General features: G+C 38.7%; 2 protein-coding genes and 1 pseudogene across 2 annotated transcripts; 1 reads left to right on the top strand and 2 right to left on the bottom strand.

Moving 5' to 3' along the window:
- Positions 1–1,496: 1,496 nt before the first annotated feature.
- On the top strand, positions 1,497–2,709 carry LOC144638642 (1-acylglycerol-3-phosphate O-acyltransferase ABHD5 pseudogene; annotated as a pseudogene).
- Positions 2,710–5,085: 2,376 nt separating this feature from the next.
- Positions 5,086–18,110, bottom strand: LOC144638631 (translation initiation factor eIF2B subunit gamma-like). Its single transcript, XM_078497837.1, has 11 exons — positions 17,871–18,110; positions 16,747–16,904; positions 14,663–14,840; positions 13,196–13,304; positions 12,915–13,004; positions 11,926–12,056; positions 11,448–11,629; positions 10,635–10,715; positions 9,988–10,136; positions 8,424–8,527; positions 5,086–6,023 (listed from the first exon to the last, which is right to left on the bottom strand). The coding sequence occupies exons 1-11, from the start codon at positions 18,019–18,021 to the stop codon at positions 5,971–5,973; spliced, it is 1,386 nt and encodes a 461-aa protein (XP_078353963.1). The 5' UTR covers positions 18,022–18,110; the 3' UTR covers positions 5,086–5,970.
- A 1,980-nt stretch (positions 18,111–20,090) lies between these two features.
- LOC144638436 (uncharacterized) lies at positions 20,091–23,547 on the bottom strand. Its single transcript, XM_078497635.1, has 5 exons — positions 23,504–23,547; positions 23,369–23,416; positions 22,811–22,897; positions 21,259–21,377; positions 20,091–20,509 (listed from the first exon to the last, which is right to left on the bottom strand). The coding sequence occupies exons 3-5, from the start codon at positions 22,872–22,874 to the stop codon at positions 20,177–20,179; spliced, it is 516 nt and encodes a 171-aa protein (XP_078353761.1). The 5' UTR covers positions 22,875–22,897; positions 23,369–23,416; positions 23,504–23,547; the 3' UTR covers positions 20,091–20,176.
- Positions 23,548–25,882: the final 2,335 nt, after the last annotated feature.

Here is a 25,882-nt window from a genome sequence, read left to right as displayed (position 1 = left end):
AGGGGGGGGGGGGGGGGTACTCCGACTTGTCAGTGACGGGGATGATCGAAGGATTTTTTTGGGTTTGAAATTTTCGATTCCGGGATTTTTTGGGTTGGAAAATTTGGCAAGTATTTTTTTGGGTGACTTGATTTAGATAGAGGATTTTCTTGGGTATTAAAAACGAACTTAAGTGCCTTGGCGTATTTATGGTATGACGAATAAACAAAACGAGCGTTCTCTGTGTTATGTTATTGCCCCTCATGGCAATTTAGGGGTAATTTGACAAGGGATTTTTTGGGGGGGTTATTTTTGGTCCAGGGATTTTTTGGGGGTAATGTCGGAATTAAGGATTTTTTTGGGGTCCTGAGTTTTGCCTTCATTCGATCATCCCCGTCATTTACAAGCCAGAGTACCCCCCCTGGGGGGGTCAGGCTTTATAGTCAGCTCCCGGGAGTCAGCTGTGGGGTAGAGCCTGCCAGCAGAGAGGGTAGTCTTGCTCAAGTCGACCTCGTATAAATGAGAGCGAGCGATATGAAAGCAAAACCTCGTATAAGTGATGCAAACAAGATCGCGAAGAGGGTTGCCCTTGCACACAGGGCACCCGGGCATCTTCCTACATGTGTGGGCTTGTCAAGTGCCAAGCTGGGGGAAGGGCAGTGTTACGCTTAGAGCTGTTTGCAGGCATGTTTTTCCAACTGATCAGATATCAGTGGATGGTGACTTTCTTGGAAATACCACACAAACCACGTTCCAATAAAGATATCAAATATATGACAGCAAGGCACAACAACATTATTAGATTTAATGACCGCCCTCAAAGCCTGGCTTCAAAGCCAGGAGCCAGGGTTCTTGACCTCCCTAAGAGCCTTGTAGCTAGGCTTTTATAGATTGTGCTCCTAAAAGTGGCATATTATGCTACTAGCAGTGCTCAAAATTTTGCCAAATTATGCAAAAATTATGCCAGAATTCCCAAATTATGCTTCTGATTTCCGAAATTATGCTCACAAAATGACGTAGATTCTATACATAGAGGTGCGCAATAACGACACCAAATTATGATGTTTTTTAAATAAACTGTTGTTGTAAATTTATTTGTGTTTATGGCAGTTTATCACGGCCGTCAGCTGTCCAAATTAGCTGCTCGCATCTCTAAACCGTTTGTAAAATGCCTCCAACGACTTAACAATCACAATTGTATAGCTAAAACACGCATTGCAAGAACAAACTACCTAAATTTCATTTATTTCTGTAGAAAGTACACCATATTTACTACATTTTATGAATTTATGCTCCAAAAAGTGCTAAAAATTGCTTATTATGCCGTGGTAGTGCTCGTTTCACAAATTATGCTTTTTAGCTCCAATTATGCCAAAAATTATGCTAGCACAATCTATAAAAACCTACTTGTAGCCCCTGCTTGTTGCGAAAGGCTTAACGCTCGAAACGTCAGCTGCACCTGTCGCGCGAATTTGGCGGGATTTCAAGTCACGTGACCAGGTGAAAAAAAATTTGAAGATTGTAAACAAAAGGTTGTTTTGGTTGGGTTGAGATTCGACTTTTATAACATTCTTTATCTTAACATGAGCGATATTTTAAAGACAGTTTCAAACTGGATATCAAGCTACTGGTTTCCGACATCGAAGGAACAGCTTCAAGATGCCGAATGCAAAATACTGCAACAGCGAATAATGAGAGCTTGGGTCGGGAATTTCATTCGTGTTGGCCAAGATGTCGACATGTGGACTATTCAAGTAAATCTCTCACCAACAAAACAACCTCCTCTTGTTCTCGTACACGGCTTTATTAGCGGTGTTTGCTGGTGGGCCCAAAACTTTACAGCTCTTAGCGAAGAACGCAGTGTTTACGCTTTCGATTTACCGGGTTTTGGCCGAAGTTCAAGGCCAGATTTGATGCAAGATGGCGAAGAAGCCGAAAGCAAATTTGTGCATTACATTGAGGAATGGAGGAAGGCTATGAAATTAGACAAAATGATCCTTCTAGGGCACAGCCTCGGTGGATACATTGTGATGGCTTACGCACTGAAATACCCCGAGAGAATCAAACATCTGATTCTCTCTGACCCCTGGGGGTTTGCCATTTTGCCCGGTGGCATTGTAGACAGACATCCAGATTCGGAACAGCGCTACGATTTGCTCCCAAGGTGGGTACATTGGGGGAATTTTATTCTGAATACATGTAACCTGCTGTCTCCTATCAGAGCTGTAGGCCCATTTGGTCCATGGGTCGCTCGCTTAGCGCAGTTTGACACCAACAAACGAGCGTCAGAATTGTGGAAAGACAGAGCAATGCTTGAGTATATTTATCACTGCAACGCCCAAACACCTTCTGGAGAAGATGCCTTTCGCAACATGAATGTTTTATTGATGTGGGCTAAGTCACCGATGGTTAACCGAGTAAAAGATCTTCCTGATGATATCCCAATGACAGTAATGTATGGTTCTTCAACGTTTTTTGATCATCGCACAGCTTACGAGATAAAATGTACCCGGAAGAACGCCAAGGTAGAAGTGTGCATTGTGAAAGATGCTGGTCACGACATCCATGTTGACAATGCTGGGGAATTCAACAAGATATTGAAAGGAATTCTCGGAGAAATTTCAGATGAGGAGGATTGGACAACTGTTGACTGAAGTTATGCTATTCGATTTTTTTTTTTATATTTGGGAACCAGTGAGTTTTGTTTCTTCAAGGCCCGGTGTCCTGTGGTAGGAGGAAGAGGGGGGGGGGGGGGGGGTGTGTCAGGGGGCACACAGTGTTCCCTAAGCAGAGCTGAGGAGGCAAGGGGGGACAAAACTCATTGCTTATCCAATAGGACATTGAACCTTGCAACTACAAAAAAAATTGGGTTTCAAATTTCATTTAACATATCATTCTGTTTGACCCAGTGAGTACACAAATTTGCCGTGGTTGCAACCACTGATCATGTACTAATCCAAGCTTCAAGCTGTTGTTTCGCTCTTTAGTGAGGCACTGCTCTTCCCAGTGCACCCAAACGCCCAAGAGTTTTTCACCTAACTGCTTGCAAGAGCTAAACACAGACTTGCTTACGAATACAGCCAGCTCTCATCGCTCCCAGCCCAAGGAGCGTTTCTCTCTTGCAAAATGCCCCTTGGGCTGGGAGGGACAAGATCCGGCTGTATTCGCAGGCTAAAACTCAGAAACAATGGCTGGAATATTGACTGCATACTTGACACGATCATGTAATACAGAATTAAACATACCAGTGATGTCTTTAAATCCATTGTGTCTGTTTGAAATACATTTGTGGTCTCCTAATTGCTATTCTGAAGAATTCAAGAAAAGTGCCATGTACAAGACACTATTTTATGGCACTGATGGGATGTTAATTGTACTGCTGAGGCAGTTAAACTATATAATTTATTACTGTAGCTCTTCGAGTACATTTTGTAGGTAGGCCATAAATTGAGAGGATCTTTAGTATTGTGCCAAAGCATTCCAAAAAAATTCATCCAATTTTCCTTTTTTTGTTTTGGGGAATTTTCTGCGGAATTTATAGTTGTAAAAAAAGATAATTCCATTTGTCTGGGAGTGGGCTCTTGGCTGGCTAGTTTTAAATAGCATTCTGGAGGATTTATCCAGGTTCTGTTTCTCTCTTCCAACTGAGCCATGCACACAAGCTTTTTAAGGAGGAAAGGCCTTTTTAGGAGGGGGTGTGAGGAATATCATCAAAAACCTAGTTCAGGTACATCTCCATTTATTTATTTTAATTTAAAAGGGGTTTTGTTCGCATATTTGCACAGAAACACATTTGCCAATAACCAAAACATTGGCAGCTTTTGGGTTGTAAATTACTGGCTGTTGTACATACATTTGTATTTTTTAGATTTGGCATAAATTTCAAAGTGCTAAGAAAGACTCAAGAATAAGAGATCATTTTTAAACCAGCCGTTGGTGTTAGATAATTTTTTGCATGAGGACAAGAGAATTTTCATTTTTGTTGTCATCCACAAAAAAAACATATCCAATTATTTGTATGCAAATGTTGTGTAAATTATTTAACTTAATATATGTATGTTTGGGCACGTTTGCATTTATCCAAGTGTCATTAGCTTGTGGAATATTTATTGTATTTATTGGGATATTTAATATGGAAACTTTAATTTACCATAATATGAAATGTTAGCATAACACAGAGGCCGACTATTGGCAAACTTGCACCAACTATTGATCATTATAGTTCACCACTAAATTTTCTCTGATTCTGATTGGTTTAAATTGATCACGTGACGCGATAGTGTTCATCCGCCGGAGGGCACTATCAGCCCATAGTGCCTGCCGAAGAAAAATACCCGGATGGATAGTGCCCGCCCGTGACTTTTTCTGTAAACAAGCGTGCCTGCAGATAAAAAAACCCAACCAAATTCACTGCATTTAGTGGGTTTCTTGTCTGGTTTTGTTTCGTTTGTTAAATTTCGGCTTTCAATTGAGTTTTTTATCCTGAAAATTAAAAATAATTCAGGATGCTCGTTTTTGCATGTGCGCGCGGAAGAAAATTTAGTGGTGAACAATAAAGACAATAGAGTGTTTCTGTCTCGGAACTATCGGTCTGATAGTTGCCCCTTGGAAATTTGATGTTCTTAAAACTAGCATATATTATTAGCCCTCAAAGCTTCGCTTCTCTGGCTAATGTTTGTTTTAAGAAAGTCAAATTTCCGTGGGGCAACTATCAGCCGATAGTTCTGAGACAATTTAAACACTCTTACCATTGTTTAAATAGTCGGTGCCAGTGTAGCCAATCAGATTGCAAGTATTCCAACAGTCTGTCACAGGGTTACGCCAATGATAGATAGAAGGCCCAAGAAGGGCAAGCATAGTTGTAATTGCACTGTGACTGAAAAGTATTTACTATAGAAAAACTGTAAATAAATTAGTGTTATTGATATTTTATTAGATCAGCCACTAGGTTAGGCGAAAACAATTACACTGCAAGCTTGCTCTTGGCTTCTGACCTGAGGCTTAGTCCCTCACCAACTATCCTTCAATTTAACCACAAAACATAAACACATTAGTTCATGTTGTTATATTTATTCTCAGACTTGAGTAGCAGCTCAAGTCTAGTTGATTTTTAGAAACTTAATACTTGTCACCTGTCTACTGGACAGTTTTGTAAAAAAAAATGTTGAGCAGATGTAGAGTTGCATTAATGTTAAATACTTGTACTGGTAATTTATAGCTGTGACAAAAATTATTTTAACCACTAGTTATAAATTGTAAAGGTGACTGGTGTGAAGGAAGATGAAGTTATCTCAATAAAAATAATCATTGATTTGACCAGCTTGATAAATTGCTTTGGAAAAAAAAACCACAGTTGAACCAAAAACACCAGCCAAGTATGAACACCTTGTTATTATGGTCAGTGGTTTCATCTTTGACTTTCCCTTAAGATCTGGTCAAACAGAGTCACAAGTACAGTCAACTCTTGCCTTTATGGACACCTCGCTATTACGAACACCCCGTTATTACAGACAGAAGCTGAAGTCCTGGCGAATAAGAATTACTGAAAAAAACTCCTGCTACTACTATACAGATTTTCTCTATTACAGACAACAAATTCTAGTGAGAGTTGACTGTAGATGCAAGTTAAAATTTTCCGTCATACTCGCAACTCTGGTCAGGACTTATGTGTACATGCGTTGACTTGCAATGACTGCGTTTTTTTTGGTCCTTGCATGCAGGCGAGTTTTTCACCCTTGGCCACCCAGTGCAAGTCAATGAAATTCTTGTTATATCCTGTTCTAGAGACATCCTGTTGGCCTTATGTTGTCAGCATTTTAAGGTCTTGACTGTTGAGAAACTTTAAAGTTTAAACAGTCAATGTTTCACATTACAAGTGACAAGGAATCTTCATGAGCTCTTTTATGTTCAAAAAGATTTACAGTCACGGAAAGAACTTGTTATGAGCAATTCATGACTGGTATTTCAGGCTGTCCTTTTCCTTATCATTTGTTATTCAAAGTCCATCATTTGTTCTGCAATCAAAGCTTCCCCCTTGAGATCAGCTGAAAAGAAAAAATAAATCCAATGTTACGAAGTAGAGAACGTTGGAGGGAAAAATATGTAAAAAAACCTAGAGGTGTTACTGTTTTGATGAGACAGTTGTCTGTTAGGATAAAAGATTTACAAGAAAGAATGGAACAAAATAAATATTCTTTGACTAAATCACAGCGTTTCATTGAAATTTTTTGTTTCAAAACAAGGTCTGGTGCCCAGAGGGGTTACTCAATCAGTTCCAACCCCTTACCCTTTTATATGCCATTTTGATAGAAAAGGCACCCCCTTCGTATACCTTTTACTGAAAAAAGGCACCCCTTTCATATACCAAAAAGACATGACATATGCCTAAAACAGGAAGTCTTGATGCCATTTTTATGTATCATTTGAAGGGCTCGCTGCAAAAAGGGCGGTAGTGATTTTGGCCGAAAACGAACATGGACAAAACGACTCCAAATTTCGCATGTGAATTTGTTTACGTGTGCTAAACATTGTCCTGCATTTCATTTCGCTGGTCTTTCCTTCGTTTTCGAAAAATAACACATGCAAAAAGACAAGGTTTTTGCTTGCGTGGCGTCTTTTGACTTTTCTTTTACAAACCTTTTGTTTCTCAAGACGATGAAGTCAGCTAAATTTTTAGGGTTACAGTCCTAGCCCTAACGCAAAAGGTAACCCCAAGGCCGTAGGGTCGGGATTAGAGTTTCAGATTAGGGTTACAGACTTAACCCTAATGCAAAAGCCTAGCCCTAACACACACACACACACACACAAAAAAAAAAAACAAGTTTAACACTAACCCCAAGGGATTAGGGAGTTAAGCCGTTTCAAGTTAAGTTTAGGATCAGAGTCAGCCTCAACCTTTTATAGATCGCACTTTTAATGCAGTAAGCTTTCACGCCAGTTTGCTTGCAGCTAGCTTTTTCTGCAGTCTGTTTGCAATTATCTAGTTTTTGTTGTTTCGGGCAAGACTATTTTACTCTGTTACCGTTAGCTGTAATTTGCCGAGGTGAAAGTGAAATAAAGACTGATTGTTGATTGTATACGCTTGCTCGTGTTGTCACATTATACTAGTTTTGCTTTCAGTTGAGTGCCGCCGGCTTGCTCTCACTTCTATCTCCACTCCTTACATCATCACACATCTACATAATCCCGCGAAAACAAGATAAACTTATGAGGTTTTCGTTCGCACGAATCGATAGATTGATTGATGAATATTTAATGAGACACAGAAAATATTTTGCGAAGGGAAGGTGCCCTGGGGAACATATAAAGAATTTTTTAAAGTCTAAAACCAGGTCACTTCTCGGCAACTTTGTCGCGGCAGCACCCAAGGGGACACTGCAAAACTCACGCTGACATAGTTCCCGACAAGAGATCTGTGTTTTAGACTTTATTACCGCTTGGCTCCGCCGGCCTTTGTCAAACAACTTTCTCTCTCTAGCGCTAAAGAGCACTATTGTACAAAACAAAGGCCGAACATCTCTCATTTCTTCGAGAAATGCTGTGGGACTTACGGGTTTTCAGACTTAATGATGTCCTTCAACCGCCAAGCGGACGCACTCGCTCAAACGAACCAGTAGTTTATTTCCCCAAGAAAGGTGCCATTTTTGTTCTCTGTTCTTGAGCCACTAACATGTGACTTAAGACGTCACAATAGAATAGCGAGTCCCAGTCCCTCGCTGCCACCGCCTGGGAGCAAATTAAATATGAGAAAACATGGCGGTCAGCAAAGTTGGTTTCTGAAAAGCTGTTTTTACATCCCGGACGACTGTAATAAAGTGCCTCGAGGCAAGATTTGCACATGCGATGCATGGAAAAATGTCTAGTGCTGGTTTACTGTGGACAATGTAAGTTAAAAATCTTTTTCTTTTTGCATACGTTATTTTTCGAAAACGAAGGAAAGAACAACGAAATGAAACACAGGACAGTGTTAAGCACACGTAAACAAATTTGCATGCGAAATTTGGAGCTGTTTCGATAATGTTCATTTCAAGAGAAAATCACTACCGCCCTTTTTGCACCGAGCCCTTCAATTAATCATATTAATCATATATCAATCATAATTTTAATAAATTTTAATAATACAGCCATAAAGTGCGTCTGTTCGAAATATTTTAATTGAAGGCCCCTAGATGACTGATATCTCTGCCCTTTCATATATCTAAACCTGTGAAATCCCTACCCTTCTATATACCTGAAGCATGTAAAAGGTACTCCTTTCGGGCGGAGCCTCCCCATATAGGCCATTATAGGGAGTACCCCCCACCCATGGGGGTCTGGTGCCATACCTTTCAGTTAAAAACAAACTAAATAGAAACAGATTAGGATCGAACATGATAATAATTTTGCCAAGTCCATACTGGTATAAGATTTCACAAAAACTTTCAATCAGTTCATGTAGCACTAACCTCCTTCTGCAATGGTGTGCGAGTCTCCTACTTGACAGTCCTTTAGGCTGGCATTTTTCTTGACATATGCATTTGTACAAATGATGCTTCCTTGAATATTGCATCTGGCAAATAATAATAATTTATTAGAAAGAAATAAAACCTCCATTTCTACTTTACAATCTTATAAAGACCACAGCTAAGCCATGGGATGGCAATGGAGAATCCTAGCACAGGCGAGAGTTTTTTTCAGCCATTTGAAGGAGCAAAATGGCGTGCTAGGATCTTTATTAGATTATAGAGACATAGAAACTAACCGATGGCTTTACTCCTTTTATTAAATTGCTACAGTATTAAAAGTACAAATGGACAAACCATTAGTATATAAGTTACAACAACATAATGATTTCATTTGCATGGGCAAAACAATTTATGCATACTGCTAAAGGATGCACACAATAATTATATCTGTTCCATTTAAAGATAATCATGTTTACTTTCAGGAAATGGTACTGTTAAAATCTCAAATATCTACAAATTTATACTATAAACAAATTTATATACACAAAATTAGCTTGCTTCACCCTTTTTTGGTTTTTCTGATATGTACATTGGAATTCATGCTACCGTATTTATTCGGTTATAAGGCGCACGTTTTTTTTCAAGAAAAATCTGTCTTTCTGTGGGAAGTTTATACCAAAATCGGGATGCGTCTTATAGAAAATTAAATTTCCAAGCTAGGCTGAAAGGAAGTCACAAGAAAGACTGAAGCTTATTGTTGCATTTACTAACTATTTTCTGCACTCCCACTAGGAACTATTTGCCTAGTGGATAAGCATCATGAGAAAGAATTAAATTAAAGGGGCTTGTCATTTCTGACCAATCAAAATGCTTCATCTGTGGAAATTCAAAGCTCAATGGCTTACATGGCCAGGCTCTCATTTATAATCCCGCTCCCACCATGCAACTTGCGGCTTAGCTGCTCTCATAAAACACCAAACAAAACAGGGCATGAAACCTTAACAAGAGAGCCTGCCTGCAGGCTAGATTGCTGCTCTAACAATTCACAGGGAGTTAACTATAAGCCAAGGTTGAGTGAGGTATTGGAAGTTCTTAAGGTGGCTCAATATAGTAATCTGCAAGTCGCTGCAATTACATTTGCATGTGAGCTTTCTTTTGCTTTTGCAAATATTTTTCGTATGACACTTGCTATAATGCCTACTGACAATCAAGTATCTGTAGCTTTTATCTATCTTAGAAAGACTCTTTCAGTACCTTAATCTTGTTGCTATGACAACTAGCGACAGAGACGCTTATCCTGTTTTGTGATGCAAGCTTACTTTAAGACGGTTTTTCTAGCTTTCTACACAGTGAAGTTCCCCTCATTTTATATAATGAAAGAGAAATAGAAATTCTTCAAGTTACGGTTTTGCGCATGCTCACAGGTGCATATTCCAACAACCTTGCAATAGCAGTGCACACACAGTAATGAAGCTATACTATGGAGCCACCTTAAATTAAAGTTTCCTTTACAGAGTACAGTTGATGTAAGGACCCTGAAAAGAGCTGGGCACATCTTACTTACCCCTCCGTTATTGTTACATGATCCATGATCACAGAATTGCTAATCTTGACTTTCTCTCCTATTGTTGTGTGTTTTCCAATAACAGACTTCTTGATTGAAACTTTTTCTCCTATTGATACACTCTCATCCACCATGCAATCATTTCCTACCTGGAAAACAATGATTAAACAAAGTAAATTAAATGGTTTGACCCTGAGCCAGTACCCTGGGTCCAGAAGGAAGGAAGGTAGGGACAAAGGAGGGAAGGAAGGATGGAGAGGGAGGAAGAAAGATGAGAACAGGAGGGAGTAAAGAACTCAGAAGGAAAGACAGTTAAATGAGTTCTTGTCTTAGTACTAATTAAAATTGAAAATATTACCTGTGATTTAGATTTGATTGTAGCCAGTGGATGAGACGAGGAGGGAGTAAAGAACTCAGAAGGAAAGACAAAAGGCCTTATTCGTATTCTCGGTATTGGACTGGAACTAGCTTGCAATGGAGGCTCATGCAGGGGAATATCATTTAAAACAGCTTCAAGTCATTTGCATTTGAAAAGATTACCTGCATTAGCCTCCATTGCAAGCTAGTTCCAGTCCAATACCGAGAATACGAATAAGGCCTATTAAATGAGTTCCTGTCTTAGTACTAATTAAAATTCAAAATATTACCTGTGATTTAGGTTTGATTGTAGCCAGTGGATGAATAAGGGGAATCTCCTTGGAGGTTAAACAAGGAAGTAGCTTTGATATCTGAGAAACAATTAAGTTAAAACAAAAATATATTATTACTGTCCAAATGAATACGAGTTGGTTAATACATCTAGTCCAGATTACAGAGCATCACAACAAATACATTGTACAAGGGAAACAACTTTTAGTTTGAGTTATCAGGAGGTTTGAGGGTTTGAAAGATAAACATAGCTGCTGTCTAGTGGCAGATCCAGATCTTCAGATAAGGGGGGTAGGCTGTTCAGTGGGGGGGACAGGGGGGTCTAAACCTCCCGCCTCCCGTACCTTTTCTTCCAGGCTCCCGCACCCCTGTCCCCCTCCACTGTTCAACCAGACCCGTGAGACCCTAGAATAAGAAGGAAGGCATTTTCGAAAATAACTTTTCTAGGCCATTTGGGCCTCTAATAGTTCCAAAAATAAGGTGGGGGCCCCTCCCCTAGATATGCCACTGCTTTTGATGTCCCAAGATGGACAAAGTGCACTGACCAGAGCAATGCAGAGCAATTTAATCAAAAAAAAAATGGTTGACAGATTGCCATTGTCAGAGGGACTGATCTTAATTGAAAATGGAGCTTTTGTTCCTTGATGAAAGCATACAAGCTGCAATAAGCAACACATCAATTTCTGGGCAAAAAATAACTTCATAATTTATCCAAGCCTATTCAAATTATTCACTCATATAATTTAATTTAAAACACTGTCCTTTTGAAATGTGTTGTTGTTTTAAAAAGCACTGTTTTAAAAGTTTTAAACCTGTCTGTTTGCCTCCATGTACAGTGGGACAGTATTTGTTCGAAGGCAGATTCCATTTTCCATGACATAAGCATGACACCGGATGCTGTTTGTATGATCAATATCCGTCAGCGTGCCACTCCATGAGGACAGCTCTCTTGTGTATGACATGATGTCATCTTCTTTTGCAAAGTCATAAATATCTGTCAAGAGAGTAGCAGAAAATAATCAAAGTGTCAACTACATAAGACAGTATACATACTGATAATGATAACTCCACCTTTTCAAAGGTGTTGAAGTAATCGTCCCTATCTAATGAATGCATTTAATTAAGTTGAAGTTTTTGATTTATAAAACTCAGCGAACTCAGCGTATACGTAGCCAATCAGATTGCGTGTTTTGCCAATACCTGGCAGCTGGGTTATGCTAATGACCGTTAGTATATCAAATGACAACATTGTGCAAGTGTTCTATATGTTAAAGTTGTTTTTACTCCTACCTAGTTTACTGTTGCACGGTTCCTGGACACTGGTGTCAGCTGATTCTGGGACATCGTTCACTTTCTTATGCTTCTGAAACTGTTTATTCACCAAATATGGAATGAGCTCACCCTTTATTGAGCTTATTGACCTACCAAATCAATACAGCAGTTTTTATTATAAGTAAATGTAACACTATTCTTTGCATCTTTGCAACTCTACCTTTTTTCACCATTTTGAGAGTAATGGTTGTGGGAATGCAAGCCAACAGCAAATTAATAAAGACGTGGTGACTTGACTAGGCCATATCATGCATTTGTCTGTATCAAATTCATTGACCCTTTTTATTGTGATTTACAGGGTTCGTACACTTTTTCGGGCCAAAAATTCAAGGACTTTTCAAGGACTTTCCAGGACCCTTCTTGCAAATTTCAAGGACTTTTTTAATGAAATATACCTTAAACCAATGATTTCAGTCTGTTGTGCCGTTGATGTGCTTGCTGAAGAACTAAAAAAATTCTTATTTTGGCGGTCTTCTCATTGCCTTGAAGCCTTTTGATGTTCAATAAAAAATCAAGGACGTTCAAGGACCGAAAACCAATTTCAAGAACTTTCAAAGGCCTTGAAATCGAACTCCTGAAATTCAAGGGTTTTCAAGACGTGTACGAACCCTGGATTTAAAAAAGTGATTTCACAGCTTTTTTAAAAAAATAACCTTTATATGACCTTTATATGGTAAACACAGTAACCGATGTCCCAGTAGTTTATTTGGCTATTTACAAAGAATGAATTGGAGGAGTTGAATTCGGGGCTACCAAAGACAAATCCACCCAGTGGCAGGGAGGTGGACCCGGGAACTCCGGATTACAAGTTCGAGCCCAACCCACTCAGGCTGAAGGGAAAGGGTTTATTGGTTTGAGTAATCAGGAGTTTTGAGAAACTGAGGGTTCAAGAAATTAGCATTCTACTGTGAAATAAAAATTAACACTGATTGAGATTTAATTCTTACTTGTTTTCAGCTAAGTAATCCACTACCCATTTCTTTATTATGTACAAATGAGCATCCATCAAATTCTTCACAATGTTAATACAAGGATATCTATAACAAAAAAATGATGAATTTGTTATGAGACCCTTCAAAGATAATTATATTTATCAATAAAAAAATAAAAAAATATGATCATGATTCACTTTCTTCGTTCATGTGTTCTCTGTCAGTCTGCTTCACAACGTATTTAATTCTATGAAATGAAATATAATGTTCCATAAGCCACACCATGTCCAAATTACCTTTTCAAGAGAGGTTTTCTTATCATTAATGTTTCATCTAAATCAGCTTCTGTTGCAAAGAACAACAGCCTGTTCTCTTTTGAGTCAATACTAATGAAATCAAGTTGACCTGTTAAACATTAAAGAAAAAGAGTAAAGTTAAACCAACTTCTACCAAAACACAGGCTGGTATAGTCCCTCTTAACCATTTATTAGCCCCAATATTTGTTGTAGGTCAAACTGAATTTTCAGGATAAATCTGTTTTCAACTTAGTTCACTGGTAATATGTTTCAACCTGAAGAAAACAATTTGAATTAATTAAAAATAAAACCCCAGTAAATAAATTTAAGGGGGAGACCCTTAGCTACATAATTACCATGGATGGCTTCTATCCATCATATCTTGGGCCCCCTTAGTATCCTGGGTTTAGCTTTTGGCCAGGTTTGTTCTATTGAAGGATACCTTCATTTTCGTAGTCATGATCATATTTGGTAAGTCACGTGGCCAGAACAGAAAAACACTAAAAACTTACACAGCTTACATTTTTCTTCATTGAAAACAACACCACGAGTATACTGCAATTAGATGCAATATCTGTAGCATGGATTTGTCGGTCGGTATAAAACGCAGACCATGCAGACTGCAGACTGCAGACCGTGCGCGGGCGCGTTCGCCTGAGACTGAGTTTTTTTTCTTTTTTTGTGCGGGTGGGGATTGTGTGTTCGCTTGTCGGCAGCGGAGGTTGAGGGGGGGCAGTGTGTGTGGGTGGCGGGGGTTCCTTGCTTCGCGCGACTAACATGAACATTTTGTGGTGAACTGGGGATAGCAGTCATACTCGGCGGTGTTGCGGTGGGTTTCGTCCCAAAAACTTCCTTGTCGATTTTACTATTTTTTCATTAGGCGCCGGTGTGTAAAAGAAGAACGGAAGAAAGTCGTCCAAACTATGTGTAGGGAAAACGTCTATATTCGCGCCTATGTCAGGTGACTGAAAAATCGTGTACATTCAAACATTTTGCAGCCTCGTCCTCCTTACTGACTTGGGGCTTCCGGATTCATTTCACCAAATTAAAACTACGAACTTTCTATTGCGAACTCCTCAACCTTTCCTTCGCTGCCGTGAACTTGTGCCCATACTCGAGAACGTCGGAAGTGAAAAGGAAGAAAAAAAATCTGGTCGCACCGCGCGGTCTGCAGTCTCGTCTGCATGGTCGTTACACCGTGGATTTGTTGAAATGTTCATTATTTTTAAAGTTATAACATCACAAAAACTTTATGATGTCATAGCTTCTTCAGTAACATGAATCTTAACAAATCCATGCTACAGATTAATTTTTGCTTCTAAATGCACTCTGCCAATATTGACAATTTAATTGTTAAAAGATCAATTAAGCAATTCCTCTTTGGAGATCATTTTATTATGTAGATAACCTTTCTTTTGATAAAGTATTGGTATTGAGAGGAGAAATTTGATGTTGGTCAATGATTACCTGTGTTATCCGTTTTCTTCTTTGCCTTGGGATTATTAGCTGCTTCTCTATCAGCACTTGTCTGGGGAACAGGGGCTAGAAAAACACTGAGAGTTGAATCATGACTCCTGTGAATATCGGCAAGATGGTGAAGGGCAATGTCTGTTACTAGATCACAACTGACGACAAAAACATCTTTCTGAAAGGAAACCATTTTCATTAGGCAATTTAATTAATAACTGTCTCAAATAAATATGGTGTCTTTAAGCACTGGTAATTAAGATTTATTGGTCTCTGAGAGGTCAAGATGAATCTCACAAAATGTTTGCCTCGCAAAATGCTGATAAAATGCTTTTCAATAAAGACATGTACACTTGCTGCAGTCCCTTGATATTCATAGTACCCTCTGCAATGGTTTTAGCAGCCAAATGACAGTCACTGTGGTGAAAGGTAAGTACAATTTACACTCTTTGAGGAGGCCTTCTAATGGGTTGTGGCGACAGGCAACATTGCTGAAAATGTAGTAGCAATCGTGTTTCAGAGCACCAACAGCCAACAGAAACAAGCACTGAAATTAAAGGGTGTATATAAATTTGCAACAGCGACAGCCTTTCCCTCACCAAATAGGCGACAGGTGGGTTGGAAACGAGTGACAAAGTGACATCAGAAACCCTCTTGAAAGGCCTCTTTAAGGGCCGCTAGTTTATCAGTTCTTTTTTTTTTGCACAAGTACTGTATACACTAATGTACTGTAAACATGGTTACTGTTCTATAGAAGTCTTGTAAGTCTTGTAGATATATTGCAATATCTATTCAATAATAATTTAAAAATAGTTTATCAGTTTTTACTGTTTGCGGTCACCCTCAGTAACCCTCTTTTATTAAAGTTGGTTGGTTAGTTGGTTGGTTGGGGGGGCGAGGGGGGGGGGGGGGAAGAAAAAAAAAAAACAAAAAAAAAAACCCCCAAAAAACAAAAAACCCAAAAAACCCACCCCTTTACAAGCCGGAAACCCCCCTGGGTTGTAATCCAAGAAATTTGTTAAGGTGTGAAGCAGGAGGGCATCAGAGTTTTGCATGCAGGTAAATAATCAGCAAGGCCCTAAAGTTCCTCCTTGGTAAACTCAAGTCTGGACATTCAGATGTTGAAAACAGCCAGGCAAAGAAGTGTTTACAGCCGGTCAATTTGCCCAGTGCCTGGCCCTTATTGAAACCTGTCATAAGTAACACTACTCCATAAGACACCCACAAATTACAGAAAAAAAGGTAACCTAATTCTCCAAAAAAGAGATGGACAAATGATAATGAGGATGACAATGATGACAAATAGTAATTATACATTAATTTTAAAAAATCAAAAATTGGTGCAGAACATGAATCTTCATTTAGCTGTGGAATACATAAGGAAGCTGAAAAAATAAAATCATTAGACGTAGAGTGTGAATGGTCAATAAAGGTCAAAATATTTCATGATTAAAATATTTCTTTTGCATAGAGGAAATAACCACAAAGAAAGGAAATCAATTTAATGGAAGTTAGGGCAATGTCCAGGTCTTGTAACGCACTATCCAGCACATAACACTACACTACAGTAAACACCCGCATATAAGAACAAATGGATTAAGAACACCAGGCTGAAATTTGGCCAATAAAGCCCCATTTTTATAAGAACAAGATCAGCCTGAAAAATTCAGCATGTTCTTATAAAATAGAAAAGGTGTCAGTAATTACATAAAAAACAAGTGATTTTATATGGCAGTCATGACGCTATCAGCTGTCAAGTGGTTGTATTTTTGTATTGAGTACTGTACTGATGTTTCTACAATGATACAGTATTGATTGTGATCATTAAAATCAAAGAATGTTTATTAATTTATGCTAATTTCACATCTAGGGACATTTTGGGGTAGTATTACTAATATAGAAATTTAAGAACATTTAAGAACACTTTGAGGCTGATTTGTCACTAAGCACCAATTTAATAAGAACCCGATCAGCCTGACCTCCGAAATCATGTGTTCTTATATGCGGGTGTTCACTGTATTAACATTTCCATATGCAGTTCTTGCAGTTCTGTTACAATAAATTTTCTTCAGAAAATTACTGACCTCTATTTTGTCTTTGATGTGCCTAAGAGCATCTGCTGTTCCCATATCAGCGTCATCGGGAATAGTGACAATGTCCAGCTTTAGTTTAGGATTACAAATACTTGGTAAAGTTTGGTGAAACTGTGTAACTGCTGAATCCAGTACTATAATGATTATCTCTGAAAAAGAAACAAAACAGTGTGTCTCACCTTAAGTAGTGAGTGACTTTCATGTAACTTTTAACTTATATTTGGACATAGATTGAAATACCCATCCATTATTCATTGATGTCACTACTCTCATCTGATAAAAGCAGATATTTTCAATTGTTAGTACATCATGTAGTGTTTTGAAATTAAAATAACATTGCAGTGTGATAGCAATTTAAGCAATAATTTGCATTTAAGGCTACAACAGGACTTGAACCCACGACCTCCGCGATATCAGTGTGATGGGAGCAGGTCAATTGTGGTTCTACTATCCCGCAAATGGAGTGGATGACGTAATGAATATATGAAAGACATATATGAACTGCAGATTAATGTTGAAATGAATGAAATGATCTTTGGAGATTGATTAAAGTAATGCACCTATCAATGGCTTGCTCCAGGATGGAGGGGAGGCAGGCAACCCCCGGGGAATTTGACATTTTTTGGAATCCAGAGTTGAATTCCCCACCCCTGGTCACCTAGTGAATGTCAAATTTCACATTTTCCTCTTAAATGTCTAACCCAGCAGACCATTTTAGATGTCAAAATCCCTACCCTGGGAGAGCTTCACGATGTCAAATTCCTGTGGGTTGCCCCTCCCCCCCCCCCCCCCCATCCTTGGGCAAACCATTGATAGGTGCATAAAAAAAAAAATAATAACATTGTACATAGCCTTAATTTTTTTCAGGCTAAATAAGCCACAGCTAGAAAAAAATAAGGACAAAAAGGTGACATAATACCCCCTCAAAATAATAGAAATTTAATACTACATTTATCATTTTCCCCATACCACCCCCCCCCACCAACCCCTCCACCCGCCAGAAAATGTTCAAAGGCTGAAAGGCACAAATGAATTTAATCCAGGAGTTTACAGTGAAAGAGAATGCAGATAGTTTTACACACCTGATTTCTGAATATTGAACTGCCGTTGCTTACCTTCAAATCCTGCTTTATCCAGCAAGTTAATTGGGTACCAGATAACAGGCAAGTTTCCCACAGGCAACAACGCTTTAGGAATCCTCTCAGTTAAAGGAAACATACGAGAGCCCGTGCCGGCCGCCATTATCACGGCTTGAAACTCGACCATTGTTCCGGGAAATAATATCTCGCTATCAGCCTTAAAATGATACTTTTAAAGGCGGAAGATAGTACTACAAGGTAATTTCAATTTTATCCGCCATTTTGCTTTTAATGTAAAATTGCCTGGTGGCATAGCTAATGAACTAGTGCCAGTTCTTTGCAACCACCCGGTTTTGTTTGCCGCGTTTCGTAAAATAGCAATTTTTTTCCTCGTGAGTCGTGATTTCCATAGTGGCCGTGAAGCGAGAAATGGCAGTATTATATTACTCGTGAATTGTGAAAGGGCCGTTTTATTCTCCGTGAAACGTGATTTTTCCCTCCCCTTTACCTGACCACCCCGGGCCCTCAATCAGGGAAGTAGCAAGTCCTTCTATATACACCTGGGAACGTGAAGAGAGTAAATCTCCGTTCGCTGCGTGGCACTTGTAATTGAGAAAATTGAGAACAAAGGTTATTTAAGTGCCAAGTTAAGTTCAGTAATAAACCAAACGTTTTGGGCTTAGCCCTTCATCGGTGGTAAAGTGATTTAAAACGATCGTTAAAAATACGCCACGATTTGGTCTCTAGCACGCGCGCGCGCGAGAACCTCAATAAAAACAAAAATCTGAATTTAGCCCACGCTGATGAAGGGCTAAGCCCGAAACGTTTGGTTTATTATGAACTTAACTTGACACTTTAAATAACAATAATTCTCAATTTTCACGTGAAGAGCGGTCCTATTTTAACAATAGAACTATCTTCATGATACATGTAGTCCTAAAACGGTGAATGGTAGATTAATTTGTATTCTTATCAGCAACTGTCTGCATAGCCTGCGTAGCAGTTGTTTGCTTTTCAAGCGCACGAAGCGAACGAAACGTGCGAACGAGCAAAAAATGAGGAGAACCGAGCGAGCGAACAAACGAACGAACGAACGAACAGCGCGCCTAGGGGAGCCAAAATCTGTAGAAAAGGGATGAGGTTGTTCTTTCCCCCTCCCCGCTTCGCTCACTCGAACGTTTGTTCGCCTCAATTGCTTGGAAAGGAATCGAGTGCTACACAGGCGAGTAATAAGTGGAAATACAATTTCAGGAATTACATTTAATAGTGTCTAGTACTGCTAATAGGGCCTTCCTAGACTGAACTCCGTACAAACTTATTTGGAAAGATATTTCCTTGTACAGTTGTAAGTCCCTGTTTCTTTTCTCGAAAGAAATGCGGATTGAGCGGTCCGGGTTTGAGCCCTGGCCGGGGTCATTGCGTTGAGTACTTGGGCGAGACACTTCACTCTCACAGGCAAATTTTATGCTGAGAAGTAACCCTGCGATGCCGCGAACTTCAAAAGAATGTAACTTTTGTCCAATCACAGCGCAGTACGGTCGTAGTGTGAGCGTAGTTAATAATAGTTGAAAACTGCGTAGCGTCTTTTATGCTGAAAAAATTGTTAATGTTCCAAAATGACGCTAAATGGCGGTAAAACTGCTCCGACGTTTCGGCATCTGCTTGCCGAACGTCGGGCAGTCCGCCATTGCTCAGGACATAACATTTTTCGTAGTGTGAGCGTACTTAATCGCCAGTTTTTATGTAAGTTGTGTGATTCTTCTGTTTTTGTTGCTCGATCGATTTCGCTCGATCCATGTGAGCAACGAGTAGTAAGATGAAAAATTATGGAAAGATACTTACCTGTTCACGGTGCGATTCGATGCGTTATGTCTCAGGATAAGGGGGCGTTATGACTCATAGGGGGCGTTATGTCTCGGGGGCGTTTTATTTTGTGGGCGTTGTGACCGCAATTCGTTGGAGAGACCTTTAGAAAGAGTGGACGGCCGGTAACAACTAACTGAGGAGTTACTATTGGCAACGGCTGAGAGAAGAGCTGAAAATAAAGAAGACCTATGATCCTAGAAGTTGAAGTCTGACTGAGCTATTCCCCCAGTTGCAGTGCATTTTGCCTCGCAACACGTTGTACGATATGTTTGTTCGTACAGTTTGCATGTTTGAACGTTTGGTTCACCTTTAAGCGAGAGAAGTTGTGCACTGGAAAGGAACGAAAGGGTGCTATCTGGAGACATCCACTCATAACTAAAAAAAACACAATTTTTAAGACTTCAGCAATCAGTGTTTTATTTCATAACCAACAAGATTGCTTTACACTCTTAAGTGCAGGCTAACCTCACGATTTATTAACAATAGGACTGAAGCCACTTGTACAGAATTTTGTAAGCATTGGGATAGCGAATGTTGATTCCGTCATCAATATGAACGACATCCTTTACTGTGAAGTCCCCACCCCAGCGAAGAACTGAGTTCTGGCGGATTTTGGCGATGAAGCACTTGACTCCGGGGGTGTGTTTGCTGACGTCTCCGAGGCATCGGCTGTTGCAGAAATTGCGGCCGTCAATCAGATTCATGTCAATCGCATGCCCCACAAAGTGGTTGCTGATTTTAGAGGGTTTTACAATAGCACCGCTGATTGTGCCTCCAGTGTCCTTTCTGAACGTGCTAGTCAGATAAATCTAAATAAACGAAACCAGGTCAAGGATCTACTTAAAATAACGAGACACGGCAAATATTGACAACCCTACTGGAAATGATTAACGCTCCATGAAATTTCTAGCGAATTTTTTTTCCCCCTTATAAAATCATTTTTTTTCACAAAAAATTTAAATATTTTTTTTTTTTTTTTTTTTTATATATAGGGGGGTCGAGCCCCCCCAAAAAAAAAAAAAAAAAAATAAAAAAAAAAAAGGAAAAATAAAAAAAAAAAAAAAGTAATAAGGGATCGTGAAAAAGCGAATTATCAAAATACGCGTTAATATAAGTCGTACCGTCCAAACACATGCATATGGAAATTAGGAAACAATGTCCTTCTCTTCTCTGTACACCATTTTTCAGTTTTTTTACAATGAAAAAGCCTTTAAGGTATGTTATCTGCAATATTTCCAGTTTATTCTTGTTTTCAGAGGCAAGGTACAGCAGCAAAATTACTTTAGAGATATCACAAATCGCGTTAATTTTCTTCATATTTTTGAAAAATTGCCCAGTCCCCCGCAAATCGATATCTCACGAGTTAGCGCATCTCTGCGCAGCCATGTATTATCCTCTAAATGTTTCATCAACACTTATTCGGTGAATAGCACTTTATCCGGTGGATAGTATTATCTACCCTTTGAACAACCGGGGTCTGAAGGGAAACGAAAATTGCTTCGAATTAGCGGAAGGTTCGAGTTGTTGAGGAGTTATCGGGAGTCGACTGCAAACCAACCTTCACTTTGCACTTGTAGGCATACCAGTTCATCAATTTGATTGCTGGGATAAACCCAGTGTGAACACGTCCTGTTCCCACATAGTATCCTCCATTGAACCTGGTAAGGTAACATGTTCCTGAAAGAAATAATATTGTTAACTTACTATGCATGTAAGTTCAGTCGGTAGAGCGCCGGACTGCCCTGCGGGAGGTCTCGGGTTCGTACCCCAGACCGGACCAACACTCATTGTCTTAAAGTAACTGAGGAAAATGTGCTGCCTTTGTAATTACATTTGCAAATGGTTAGACATTCTAGTCTTCTCGGAAAAGGACGATAAACCGTAGTTCCCGTCTCCTGTGTCTTCCGTCTTATTGCTGGGGACGTTAAGGAACCCACACACTATTCGAAAAGAGTAAGACACGAAGCTCCTTGTGTTGTGGTCTGGCCTTTGTGAGTAGTTAATTACAGTATGTGTATAGTGCATTTGAACATATACATATGGAAAATGCGCCATATAAATGCATTATGATTATCATCATCTCAATAATGTGTGGGCGAAATAAAGGAAGGGGATGGATCATATGCCTGACAGTTGACTTGAAAGGATACAAACTGACCCGGGCATACTGAATGAGCGAGGAAGATGTTTCATCAAACTTACTCTTTATTTTTTTGTATTTCTTCTTTAAACTTTCCTTGGCATTAACTGACTAATAAATTTTTCTGTTTCAAAATTTTTCGTATTTTACCGTAGAGTTTTCGATTCTATCCTAGCAGGAACCAAAGGGATATAAAATTTGTAAGACCGATAAGGACCCTTTATCGTAATTTTATGCCACGTCATGTATCGAACGTGCATGTGCGCTGAGGAAACTTTCTTAACACATAAAGGGTGGGTAGCCGTTGCGTTAACTTCGCTTGCAATTGCTCTCTTAAATGGTCGGTGACCCCTATTTTTTTTCCAACGGATCACTTTTATTAACGATTATCAACGTTTTGCGAAAAAATGAAAAAATTATCCATTAAAAGTTTGATTTTTTTTGTTGTCCCACATTCCGCGTTTTAGCTTTTTGTTTTGCCGTACGACGGTTATGCCTCTTTCAGGTTTAAGTCTTACAGAAAGGATAGCAACACTAGATTTTATTTACGAAACAGATGCACTTCTACAAAATATAACTAAGATTGTTTGCCTCCGTTTGCACATCTTCGATAAACCCAGGAAACCGCGCTGAGCTACGCGCAACAATTTTTCCAACACGCTTTATCTCTAAAACGAAGATCACAACCTTTGTTTTTTTTGAATTTCTAGCAGAAGCAACTCATTATCTGATCACATTAAAAATTCTAAAAAACATCTATCAGCTAGAAAATGTTCGCGCGAACGTCCTTAATTCTTTTATTAATGCATGTGAAATCTGCGAAGACGCATACAAGCGCAAAAGTTGTAAAAAATAAAATACTGGCGACACCTTATTCCAAAGCCTGTTTTGTACCATTAAAGATATTCAAAGGCGATTTGCAAACGATTTGAAAGTTTTAAACTGAGAATTGTTAAAAAAAAACTCTTACCCGATTCTGCACTGAAAGGGAGTGCCAATAGCATCATAACACCCAGAATCAACTTAAAGTCCATAATTCCTCTCTTGGTTTGAACGTCTGTAGATAAAACAACTGAGCATTAAGTCGAAAATATGTTAACCAGTTGGAATTTTCTAACTTGAAATTTCGCCAGGAAAGATAAAATAACGTAGATCATAAAGTCCTTAGTTTCAAAAGCGTACTTAAAAATCTATTTACATCCAAATCAACAGTTTCTGAGCTCATAAAACGGTGTGAAGACTACTTTTTTAATTTTTCTTTGAAAATATCGAGAAGCAGTACCTACGCTTATCCCTGATTAACCAGAAAGATTCCTCAAATGATTCTATTTTAAATAAAGACAATCTTAATTCCTTAACGTGTAACATGAATTTAGAAGTCCTGAAAAAGGCTTTGTTCTACTACCCCAAGTGCCTGTTCGCGTCACATAATAAGTGGGGCGTTTCACTGGCTTAAGACCTTCATAGAAATTTCAGTCGCAAATGTAAAATACAAAAAAAACTCTGAATATATATGAAAATAACTCACCCTTCTACTGAAAACTCAGCGCCTGGGTTGTAAGAACGAAAGCAGGAGCTAGAACAGAAAAGAAAAAAGTATATCGAACACGTTAAATGTAGAATAAACGTGATTTTTTAAGGGACTACAAAAAACTATACTTACTTCTTGCAGATCAAAGCTGAATGAATTTCTTCCTTGGACAGTGATCGATTTTGTTCACTTCACGATTTTTTTTCGTGGTGGATCTGTCCAATAGCATTGAACAAACATTTTCCTTTTGATTTTTTTGTCACACTTTTGTTTTCAGGCATAGCTCGTAGAGGCATAAACACGACAGATTGTCCGTGTGAGATTCCACCTGAACAAAGATAAGACATTAGCCCCAACATGACGTGGTACTAGATTTTTTATTCTTGTTTAAAAATTATTCTAGAAGTTTTTGAGGAGATTAGATTTGTTAACAACTGACAGCATTCCTACTTATTACTCACAATGCCAACCGTCAATGAACGTTCGAGAATACCAGTTAAGAGGAAAAAGAAAGTGAAAAAGCTTCGCCATTGCAAGAAACTTAATAATTATCATAATTAAGCGATAAATAAAACTGATAGAACTTCTTTTTAAAAACTTTGAGAACAATGCGTCTGTGTTTATCGAACAAAATTGAGCCTGCTAATTGCTTTTTAGGATGAGTTTAAAAACAGGTCGTGTTTATAAACCAGGCGACATACAGTCTATATTTATAAAACCAGCACTTGCTCAAATACTTTATCACGATTCTCGACTGTAATATTTTTTCACAGATTAAACTATTTTTTTATCTCTTTGGTAATCAGATTTATGAGACAAACAATACCGCCAACTTATTATTTTACAGTCTATTTTTCTCCTGTTGGCGATTGCGTCGGAAAGAGTGATTTGTTTAATGCCATTTACTTTGTTCAAACGAAATGTCATTTTATGTCGTGCAAGAATTCACGAATTCAGGTTGTCACGCATTATCCCTATTTTTGTGAATGTGAATTTGCACGTCCGAATATCTAGAACTTTATAAAGGTCTTCGTCCAAAAGTTAGACTGTCCATAGCCTCTCGATTTTTCAACGCAAAAAAAGCAAACGAAGCGAGCGAGCGAGAGCGAAGCGCGAGTCCACCCCCTTGCTTCTTCCGTTTTGCGCTGGCGTCCAGTTCTCACGCTGTTCTCACCGCGCGCTCATCGATCGAGAAAACACGAAAAAATAGAGGGCTGTGAACAGTCTATCCAAAAGTAAAATTTGGTTATCTCTCTCTTGAAGGAGTTAAATGTTCTTATGGTTTGTATCTAATCAGTCAAGCACCGGCCGTTAAATCAATCAATTCATACACCGATTCCTGTTCTTGTAGTCAAAACTTGAAGCATCGAATGGATGGAAGCCCAAAGCTAAGTAAATACAGAATACATAATGTTTTAGTGACTGAAGAAACAAGGTACAACTTAGCGTAGCAAGGTTTTGTTTTTCTTGTTTCTAGTTTAGATTTCCACTCTCAATCTACAATCAGTTTATGGTGGACCTTTGCTGTGTCACGTGATCACGATTGTTTGAGTTCAGTGCCATTTTTTGTGTTTGTTTGTCAGATTAACGCTAATAGACTCTAAGTAGGCCATTATCTTTTGTTTGTTATTGGATTTGAGTATATTTGCTTGAGAGAAACAAACATTGTCTTTTTTCCCTCCACAATCATGACAGCTTTTGCTTGGCTTTTGCGCACAAGCGTAATTCTAATTTGGGTTGTGAGTCATTTTCGTCTGTCACAACTATGGTCACAACAGCGAGTGCAAATACGCTCAAAGTGTTCCTATATCTAATATCGTTTGTAATTGTCGATGTTGCAAGCTGTGATATACAACTAATTGCAATAAGGACAGGTTGTCATAGAAAAAGCAAAAAGGAATAAGTCAAATAGGAATTAATTAAGCTCATGCATGAAATTTATTCGTACAAATGGCCTCAAAGCACGAATAAATCAATTTATCTTGTTACATTATAAAAAGTGGACTCAAAGTGTGCGGATAAAAACTCGTGAGTTTTCCGTCAATGCTACCAGTTATGAAACTACGCTAATGAATTCTTATTTACCTTTTTCTTTTTTCTCTGACGTTGTTTTGAAAACAAAGAACAACTGAATCGACAAAGTTTAGGTTTGCTCTTTCTTGTTTATAATTTAAATTTCCCGATTTCGGGAGAAAATTTCTGCTGGACTTTTGATCACTAAAATGTCTTGTATGATTAATGTGTTTGTTTGTCAATTTAACTTAAGTTGTTCTTTCTCGTTTCTTTGTTATTGCCTTTTAACAAATTTGCTTAAAAGGAACAGCTGAGTATATTTTCCATTCCACAATCATGACAGCTTCTTCAGGGAGTCAATGCTGCGCCATTTGATCAAGCGTGTTTGAGCTGTGGGTAAATTTATGTAGTTATCTAAGTGGTCGTTTCAATTCTATTTGTTATTGCTATTCTAAAATTTGCTAAAGGCGAGTATATATATTGTGCACCATAACAGTT

Source organism: Oculina patagonica, chromosome 14 (assembly GCF_052425735.1).
Source record: "Oculina patagonica isolate OP01 chromosome 14, crgOcupat, whole genome shotgun sequence".
NCBI classification, from domain to species: domain Eukaryota; kingdom Metazoa; phylum Cnidaria; class Anthozoa; order Scleractinia; family Oculinidae; genus Oculina; species Oculina patagonica.
Note: the sequence above shows the minus strand (reverse complement) of the source record. Positions and strands in the feature narration are given on the sequence as shown.